This window comes from Astatotilapia calliptera, chromosome 15 (genome assembly GCF_964374335.1).
Source record: "Astatotilapia calliptera chromosome 15, fAstCal68.1, whole genome shotgun sequence".
Classification (NCBI taxonomy): domain Eukaryota; kingdom Metazoa; phylum Chordata; class Actinopteri; order Cichliformes; family Cichlidae; genus Astatotilapia; species Astatotilapia calliptera.
In genome coordinates this window covers 21,988,926-21,999,317 of record NC_137436.1, presented here as the reverse complement: position 1 = coordinate 21,999,317, position 10,392 = coordinate 21,988,926, and the positions used below count along the sequence as shown (strand labels likewise).

Here is a 10,392-nt window from a genome sequence, read left to right as displayed (position 1 = left end):
TTTTTTTAGTAAAAAAAAAACAAACAAACAGGGTTTATTTCGACTGCAGAGCAAATTCTCAAATTTTCAATCAGTCGGCATCGAAATATATCTCGCTGCCGACTAAACTAACTCGTTATAGATGAGCTTCATGGTGGGGTTAACAGACTAGGGCGAACCTTAAATTGACAGATTTTTGAATGGGGTTTGGTGTACGTGACCGTGACACCTACCCACGGTTAGCTAACCTCACGCTAGCTAATTTAGTGCCCCCAAACGCCTTACCTTGTGCAAACTGAACTCTGTATATCTCGCTGTACGGTTAGCTGGATCATAGAGGCATCTGAGTTAGGCTCTTAACTCCCAATTAACGGTCGGAATCACGGTGCCGTTTGCCCGCTAGCAGCCCACTGTAGCCGGCGGGTTTCTGCTGCTTCGTGTATGGCTCCTCCTTCCAGGAAATGAAGGAAGAAGTTGCTCAGTTTTGCCAGAGCCGATGTAGGAGAGACGCTCCACATCCCGTAGCACAAGAAATGGGTACACTCAGCCGCCGAAGCACCAGGGGGCGACAATCAGATACTTAGTAGTGAAGCACCAAACTGTGATTCTAAACAAGCTTCCCATTTTAGATTCGTTTCCAGAAGCAAAGCATTTATAATGTGTCCAAAGTTAAATAAAAGAACATGGCCTTTAGTTTTTTTCTTACAGGAATGCTGATTGATTTTCCCTTTCATATGTTAGAAAGTCATCATCCAGAGAACGTATTTTCATCAAACTGTGGTTACAACAGCAGCAGAGCTCACTACAATATGGACAACAGAGCAAAGGAAACAAACAAACAAACAAACAAATAAAACATAAAGACACATAAGAAACGAACCTTCAGACAAATACATGCAGTGTCAAAAAGAAAAACAAAGGAAAAAAGAAAATTAATAAAAGAAACCATCAATAAATATTTAGAACAATAACAAGTTATTTCTTAAATCTGATGAGTGATGTTACATTATGATAAAGATAAAAATGATGCTGCAATAAACTAAAAGCAATCAACTGTAAACGTTGCAAAATTTCCTGATTCTCTCAGACTCCACTGATCAACAACAGCAGCATATCAACAGTATTTCATCCTTTCTGGTTTTATACAAAAAATCTTTTAGATATAAAATGAGATCATTTTAATATTGGTTGTTTTTCTGTTTCAAGCTTTACTTTTAATGTGTGTATTTAGGTGTTATCTAATCTTATTTCATATTAAAATGCTGAAAGTGAATTTCATAAAATGTTTTCTAACCACTTTTGAATGAAGTCCATCCATCCATACATCTTCTTCCGCTTATTCAGGGCAGGGTTGTGTAACAGCCTAAGCAGAGATGCTCAGACCTCCCTCTCCTGGGCCACCTCCTCCAGCTTGTCCAGAGAGATGCAATCTCTCCAGCGTGTCTTGGGTCTGCCCCTTCGGCCTCCTCCCGGTGGGACATGCCCAGAGCTCCTCAGCCAGGAGTCATCCTTTTCAAGTGCCCAAACCACCTCTTCTGTCTCCTTTCAATGTGGAGGAGCTGCGGCTCTACTCTGAGCCCCTCCCGGACGAACTCCTCACCCTATCTCTAAGGGAGATGCCAGCCACCCTTCAGAAGAAGATACTTTCCGTCGCTTGTATCCGTGATCTTGTTCTTTTGGTCACTACCCACAGCTCGTGGTCCATAGGTGAGGGTTAGGACGTAGATTGACCCGTAAATTGACAGCTGCGCTTTTACACTCAGCTCTCTCTTCACCACGACGGACCAGTACAGTATACGTATCACTGCAGCCGCTGCATGAATCCATCTTTCACTCCCGTCAAGTCTGCATCATTATTCTCTTTATTACAGTTTTTCTCAAATGCTAAAACACATGTCACAAACGTTACCACCAGGTCCCCCAATGTCCAAACACAACACCCTTCTCTAAAGCTACATAAACACAACCACACCTTCCCACTGCAAAACTCAAACTCCCACACCAAGAGAGCAGCTCAAAGCTGTCAAAACTGTAAACACTATACACAGCATTACACACTACAGCAAAACAATTGAAAACACAATGCTCAATTTGTGAGAAGGTTCTTTGTTTCATAACTGCCAATGCATATTTTAGAAACTATACAGTAACGGATCGTCGTAGATCTCTGCAGAGGATTAGGCATTTAGATTTGTGAGTTTCATATGAGTAGTATAAATCTATAGAAAATCCTGCATGTACGTACACTACTGTAACACAACTCAATGCAAAAACAGAATCTATTGCACACAACAGTAATCTTGAAAACATGAACAGGGTGTGAAGTTTTTTTATTTACGTTATTCACACCACACACACACCACAATCACTGAGCTGTTGCTCGCATCTCGTCCGTAATGATGGTGCGAGGTTGTCTTGCTCTCCCTCCTGGACCTTCTCCTCTCCCATGTTGGCCTTCTCCTCTTCCTCGTTGGTCGCTCCTCTTCCTCCTCTCATTTGAACTCCTCTTCCTCATTGGCCTGCTCCTCTTCTTCCAGGGCCAGCTCTTCTCCCTCCTCTGCATCAAATTCCTCTTCCCCTGACTCTGCCTTCATCCATTGTGTTTGTTTGGAATCTTCAGCATACTGTGCACTCTGAACTTGCTTTTACATGTGGGTACAGCATTAGCAACAAGTGTCTTCAATTTTGAGACATTGTGTGTAGTGAATGACGCCAGGTGTGTTCCCTGTGTTCAAAGATTGGTGACTGTGGCAAGCATTTTGCATCACATGGGCTTTCATTTGAGAATATGAGCAGAGTTGTTTTGCAACATGTGTTTTAGCAAGGAAAAATGTGTTTAGATTTATGAGTACAGAGGGTTGTGTTTTGTGACTTGTGTCTTCATGTGACATGTGTTTATGGTACTGGAATATGGTGGCTACATTTAGTAAATGTGTTTAGACTACTGGTCATTTGGGTTACAGGATTGGCTTTTGTGTTTTAACATTTGAGAAAAACTGTATTGACTATGATACTTTACTATGCAAATTAACTTGATTTATTTTCAGACAGAACAAAAACATCTCAGTAAACCTCTCACAAACCTCACAAAAACAAGCAATGATGTAAATTAAACTCATCAGAGCTCAGTAAAGTTCAGAAGCTAAAAAACAAACAAACAAACAAACACTCAAACACAATAAAAAAAACACAATATAATGAGCACATATACAGCTCAACCTTAATTCTGTTAGAAATAATAATTTAATAATTTAGTCACATCTCCTCTGTATTTGAACAATTTATGTTTCTTTTGTTTATCTAGTTGTTATTATAGAGTCAAACCTGAAGAGCTCTGATAATGTTGTTGCCGCCACTTTTTGAAGAAAACACTTCCTCTTGACTTCATCAGGAAGCAATTACTTAAGATTAAGAACAAGGAACAGGAAGATTTCAGTTGACTAAATCATCTTATCTGCTCTGTTTTATAAACTAAAATAATCTCTCAGACATCAAAAGTCAAATTTTATTGGGTTTAAGGAGTTTGACCTTTTAACTGTTGAAGAAATACATTTCTCACCTTCACCAAAAAATCTTTATAACAATGATGTGCCATACACATCATTGTTATAAATACACTGTGGGAATGGACACAATGAGCATCTGCTAAATATAAATATAACGTCACTTTGTATAAAAAAAATTACATCATGAATTTCATACAAAGAGTGAGATACTCATTTATGAAATGTAGACTTCAGGAAAAAAGAGAACTAAAGACATTTTGCTGAGGAAGTGAAATCTCGCTACTGACAGGAAGTACAAAAGTTTTAAGTACTCATCAGTTCAGAGGGTGTGACAGTCGAGAGTGAGAACAAAAAAGAAGTGAGACAGAGAAGCACGATGGGTGAATTCAGATGGATTCAAATGTTTTTATGTCGGATGCTGATGATTCAGATCGCAGGTAAGAATACAGGAAACATTTTAATAGCAGTTAAAATAAATGTTTTCAGTATTATTGCCAACACTAACTTTACAGTAAACAAGACAGCTGAGCATGCTCTATTTAGAAATGTATCTCAAATGATCTTCAGTCTGACTGTAAAAAATTCTTTATTCTAATTTATTTTTCACATTTCTCTTTAATCTTCTCAACAGTATCTGTAAATGAAACATCCATTTTTATGAAAGTTGGAGATGACGTCACTCTGCCTTGTCTAAATGTGATAGATGAGCAGAATAACTGTGATGGGACTACTTGGATCTTTACTTCAACAAGCAAACCAACAGTAGAGCTGATCACACTTGGACAGATTAGTGAAAAAGTCAAAACTAAATCAGACAGACTGAGTGTTACAGTGAACTGTTCTCTGCTTATAAAGAAGCTCACAGTCGAGGATGTTGGTCTTTATTCCTGTCAACAATACAAACTAGGAAAAACACGAGCTGAGGACACTCTGGTTCATCAGTCGTTGGTTGATCTCTCTGTTATTACCTGTGAGTATTTACATCAAAATATTTTCATACTGTTCTCAAACATGACAACAATCATAGTTATTAAGATAACTTGACTAATTTGAGCTGTCTTTGTCTCCATCGTTGCCAGTGACTGAACATAAGGACACTGAGAAGGTGACGTTAAGCTGCTCTGTGGTGAGAAATGAACAGTGTTGTCACACATTGAAATGGCTGCTTAAAGGTCAAGATGTGGACAAAGAGAACAAAGAAATTGTGATTTCACAGACTCACTGCTCCACTACTGTGTCTGTTCTGAAGAATAATTATTTATACTCATCAAGGGATGAAATACTCAAGTGTGAGGTGACTGATACTAAATCAGGAAGAGTACAGGTGTTTAGCTCACAGCCCTCAGGTGAGGAAACAGGTGAGATCCTGATCAAATGTTTAAAATGACTAAAATCACCTTAAATATTTATGTGATAGAAAAATGTAACATTTTAAGCAGAAAAAATGTTGTTCTATATAAAACATATAAAGCACACTATGAAACAAATTTTGAACATGCTTTTCCCCTATTTTTTCATTTATTCAGTTGACCCAAAAACAACAACAAAAATGAACAGTAAATCTGAAAGCGACACAACACCAGAAACAACCACAATAACAAAAAGTAGTCCTTCCATTACAGGTTAGATTATGATGATTAAGCTGACTACATTCATCAAAAATATCTGTTTGTTTGGAGCTTTAAGAAGACTTTTAAACTTTTGTTTTTAAATATTTATTTTCCATTTTGTTCCATTACATTAGAGACATCCAAAATAAGCCTCTTATCTTACAGGAAGCAGAAAATGATTGATTTTTGCAGTTCAGTGATTGATTCACTTCTGAATATCTTTGTAGTCATTGGAGATGTGATGTAGTGGAGATGTATTTATTAGGGGTGCAACGATACACAAAATTCACGGTTCGGTTCGGTTCGATACTTTGGTGTCACGGTTCGATATTTTTTCGATACAAAAAAAATTTCATGCATTTTTAATTTGTCATTTATTAAAATTATAAATATATATTTTAACTCAAAAGTACAGTTTTTAAATTTAACCCTAACCCTTGTGCGTGTTTTTTATTTTGACAGCGAATGCGCACCTGCGGACCACTTATGTGCAGCCCTGGTTATTTAGCTCATCATATTGCAGCCACAGAAATTCTTTTGTCCATGAAACCATAAAGCTGCACTTTCTTTTTGCCTTATAGTCTGATTTGTCATAACTTCTCCGTTTTGTGGTAAGCTTTTCTTTGGCTGTCACTTCTTCACCCTGACCTGTCTTATTTGGCTCAGCAGAACTGAAATATATATCCTGCTGCTTTTACACACGCACTCACATAAGCTCAGCGATTCTCTGCGCGATCAACCTCTCACATGTTTAAGCTTGCTGCGGGAGATTTCACTTGTCATGTTTGCATAGTAAGCTAACGATTAATAAGACGATGTCAGAGGAATTGGTGCACAAATTATCATCACTCACAGATCAGTGCTGTCGCTCTCTATACACAGTTCGCACGATTGCAAAGTGAAAGCAAAAAAACAAGCGCAAATTCAAACGCGACTTCAATATGTCACATATTGACAGTGGCTCACCGATGCCAATGACATAATTACCCAGCTACATTTCTGAAAGAATGCAAAAGCATTGACATATATTTTTCCTTCCTACAATAGCCCGACGGGCAGGGAAGAGATAGATTTTGGCAGCCCGACTGAAAAAAATCGCTAGCTCCGGGACGTCGGGCTAGCGATATTGCAAGCCCTGTATCTGATTGAGGAATCACTCATCTTTGGAAAAGAGAGTTTATTACAGAGAAATGGCTCTTTCCAAAATAAAAGCTATACTATCCGCTTCTTCTGGGCTATATTCTCAGCAGCATAAGGAGAATCATGTGCTAACAGCTGTCTAAATGACTCGGCTAAAGTTAGTAGCATGCTTGCTTTTTTTTGTCTGCTTCCACTTGTCTTTGCACTAGGATGATGTCGGCGTAAATGTGCAGTCATATTCGTTGTGTTCCCACTAGTGCTTTCAGGTTAATCTCGTTGAAATGACCTTAACGCCACAACACGGCAAATCTCCGTTAACGAGCTACCGCCGATCGCTCCGTGCATGGGGCTAGACGGCCAACACGTTAACGAGCTAACGGCGCTAACACACTAGTTCACACCAATGTAATTGAGCATTGCATGGCACATCCAACATACTGTTTTACTTTAGTCCATGACTCGCTTACCTTCAGGGTCATACGTCACATGAAAACCAAAATAATTCCAAACGCCAGATCTGAATGAGGTTCAATTTGCCTGTTGCAAGGAGAGCTTAACTTCTGTCTCGCTAGCTTGCCCTGCGCTCTTCCTTCTGACTATGCTGTTTGCGTTGAGCGCTCAGTGGATCTGCGCTCGACAGTGCAGGCTAGGCGGAGTAGTCGAACACAGATTCACTGAGCGCTCAACACAGACAGCATCGTCAGAAGGAAAGTTGATAAAATAAATTACAAATGTTGTATTGTTCGATACATATGTGTACCGAACCGAAAGCACTGTATCGAACGGTTCAATATCGATACGAATATCGTTGCACCCCTAGTATTTATGTAGTCGGACAGTTTCTGCCTATAAAGTCACGTCTGAATTTAAACCTTCATGCAGTTCATGTTTTTCTCATCAACTCTCATCAAGTTATTGTGCATATATAGCATGTCACTTTAACCGCATTTTGTATGCAATTAAGCTGCATGAAAAGTTTTTCAAACATTTGTAAGAACTTTCATCCAAATATGTTTTTATGTTTCATTATATACTTTTTATTTCAGCTCTTTCATTGTACATCACTGGAGCTGTTGGTTTGGTTATATTGGTAATAACAGCTGTGTTTGTCATCAGATGGAAGAAAAATAAGGGTGAGAACATTTACAGATAAAACTTTTATAGATCAAGAGGGTTTGACAAATGTGGAGTTTTACAGTGAATATTTTTGTCTTTTCAGGAAACAAAACACAGAAGTATGAAAATGCTGTGAGTTTTAATATACATAATTAAGTGTTTGTTCAACTTACATTAAATAAGCAATATGTCAGCTTATCATTGAGGTGCCTTAACCTCGAGCTAAACTAGCATCACAGAGACAGTTTTCCTCCAGATGTAACTGGACTATGTCTTCTTTTTCAGGGACTGAGTTTGAAGCCCACAGAGACTCAATCTGCTCCTCAAACCATTCAGGACTTGGTGAGATCACACACTACACCCAGAGCAAAGTGTAAACCACTTTGTCTTTAATGTTTTCTCTAAATATAAATGCATAAGAAACATTGGAGCTATAGAAAGGATAAGGAAGTAAGATGATGCAACTGAACAGCAGTTTCAACACTGAACAGCAGTTTTAATGCAAAAATAACATTTTGAGACAGTTTACATGGACTGATTCTTATATAGCGCTTTTTTACTCTCCCAGAGTACTCAAAGTGCTCTATACAACATACCACATTCACACCCATGCATTCTCTAAACTGAGTGCTTCCTAACTACATTCTTACACATTCATACTCCGATGGATACATCAGAGAGCAACTTGGGGTTAGTATCTTGCCCAAAGATACTTGGCATGCAGACTGGAGGAGACAGGGATCGAACCACCAACCTTACAATCAACAGGTGACCTGCTCTACCTCCTGTAGCTCAGGAGGTAGAGCAGGTCACCACAATATGCCACCTCATATGACCAGTGTTGGGGAGTAACGGAATACATGTACCGCCGTTACGTATTTAAAATACAAAATATGAGTAACTGTATTCCGTTACAGTTACCGTTTAAAAAGGTGGTATTTAGAATACAGTTACTTTGTTGAAATAAATGGATTACACTGCGGTACTTTCCTGTTTCATATTGTCGCGGGTCAGGACTGTTTGGGTTTTGTTTGACAGCTACGTTCTGTTGTTCCAGGCGGCAGCGTTACGGTTGCCATGGTTACAGGGCGACGCTCTATCTCTCGCGCGGCTGTGTGTTTCCTGGGTGAGAGAGCACCTTTTTGCTGTTGTTGTTGTTGTGCTAAGCTAACAGGCAGAATGCTACAAGAATAGCTCAAAAGAATGTAGCATCATGGGCAGTATAGTCCGTGTTGCAGGGAGAATGGACTGCCATACCCGTTATACCCGTGTCTGTGAGCAAGAGGAGGGAGAAAAAGGGGAGTGGAAAGGTACGAGTTGTCATCGAGAAAAAACGGGAGCTGGAAGCATGTAAATATAATAATAACCACTGCAGCCAAGAAGAGTGCCTGAGGAGCCCAGTTGTAAGTAAGCTATTAAGACTCGACTGTACACCGTGTTCTCCTCCGAAAACAATAAGTTCCTTTGGAGCAGCCTTTCAACGCCTTTCTCTGTCTCTCGCAAGAAAAGTTGACCCACACAACAAAGTAAAGCTATTTTTCGGCTAAAAGCCCAACACGGACCCCGCCGTATTAGTCAGAGGTCCCTTTACTAAGGTTCGGAGCCGCGGACCTTCAGTAATGGTAATAAATCACACAGCAATAGTACATTCACGTTGTTGTAAAAAGCATGATAATATATTAAGTAATCCAAAGTATTCAGAATAGGTTACTGTCATTGAGTAACGTAACGGAATACGTTACAGAATACATTTTGGGGCATTTATTCTGTATTCTGTAATGGAATACATTTTAAAAGTAACCTTCCCAACACTGCATATGACATTCAAGGTAGTTAAAGAGTTTTGAAGTGTTCAGCAGATGAAGAGTTGTTATTATTACGTGACACAGCATCACACATATTAGTGAGGTGACAGCATGTTCTGCTGTTTTTTTTTCATTGTGTAGGTGGAGCCTGAAGTTTCCTATGCCACCATCAGCTACACCAAGAATAGCAACAGTAAAACCCAGGTAAGCTGGCAAAGACTGTCTAATATGATTAATGTTGAATATGTGCAGAGGAAGAAGCTATTACATTTTTGATAGGCTTCAGATTACTTTCATCAAAATTGCAAAATAAGGCACTGAGGACTTCAACGTTATTCATTTATTCATGTTAGTTTATGTATCATACAAATTCCTTTTGTTTTTCAGGTTCATCGTGATGGTGAAGGCGATACTGTGACCTACAGCATGGTGAATGCTCCATCCTCTGCATCCACTGCTGATCCCAGCAACCTCTATTCTACTGTCAATGTTGCAATCACATAGCTCACACAGTTGGAGGAAGGACTCGTATTTAATGAAGCAGTCGAATAAAGGACTCGTATTTAATGAAAAGGACATTTTGGTTTTGACTTGAGGCAGTGTGATAGCAACATGCTAATTAAGTTATTGCTGTTTGTAGCTAGATTGCTTCACAAGGTTGTCTTAATGTTGTTTTCATGGATGTTGAGCTTAATGTTTCCAAGAGATTTAATAAAATGCTGGTTATTGGAAGAGTGCCGAGCTGAAACCCCCACAGGCAACCCGTGCCCCCCCCCCCCTCCCCCCCAACCAAAGAAACATCAACACCTAAATTAAAAAATTATCGTTTTTTACAATTTTATGAAAATACAGTTGGTTTCGTTGCTACTTTTACATGACTATGAACTGCTCAGAATCTCTAAAAGACGGCTGGGTGAACAGAGAACACAATTATTACACCAGATATTCATGTTTATGTTTCCTTTTTTAGGTTAGCACACAACTGTGTAAATAAATGTCTCTTTCTCTCTTTGTCTCTCAAGACATTTTAAACATTTCATTGTATAAAGCTGAACCAGTATTTTTCCATAACTTAAAGCAAGTATCAATATTGTGGCGAGCTCAGAAAAGGAGGAGATGGAGGTGTCGTTCGGTCTTGCTTCCGTGAGCTAGCCAGGGAGCACAGCCGTTTATTAACAATTCCAGAAAACACTGCCGCTAGCTAATGCTCAGCGCGGCCACAGCACAGCGAAAAAC

General features: G+C 39.2%; 1 protein-coding gene across 1 annotated transcript; it reads left to right on the top strand.

The window, feature by feature from the left end:
- Positions 1-3,798: 3,798 nt before the first annotated feature.
- On the top strand, positions 3,799-9,888 carry LOC113006834 (uncharacterized). Its single transcript, XM_026143033.2, has 10 exons — positions 3,799-3,922; positions 4,117-4,455; positions 4,565-4,611; positions 4,702-4,843; positions 5,012-5,107; positions 7,282-7,368; positions 7,455-7,483; positions 7,637-7,693; positions 9,298-9,360; positions 9,544-9,888. The coding sequence occupies exons 1-10, from the start codon at positions 3,862-3,864 to the stop codon at positions 9,658-9,660; spliced, it is 1,038 nt and encodes a 345-aa protein (XP_025998818.1). The 5' UTR covers positions 3,799-3,861; the 3' UTR covers positions 9,661-9,888.
- Positions 9,889-10,392: the final 504 nt, after the last annotated feature.

Excerpts from the sequence above, each read along its gene's own strand:
- LOC113006834 (XM_026143033.2), top strand. The coding sequence starts at position 3,862 with ATGGGTGAATTCAGATGGATTCAAATGTTTTTATGTCGGATGCTGATG. Across the intron at positions 4,844-5,011 it reads GCCCTCAGGTGAGGAAACAG|TTGACCCAAAAACAACAACA; the intron begins GTGAGATCCTGA and ends TCATTTATTCAG. Across the intron at positions 7,484-7,636 it reads CACAGAAGTATGAAAATGCT|GGACTGAGTTTGAAGCCCAC; the intron begins GTGAGTTTTAAT and ends CTTCTTTTTCAG.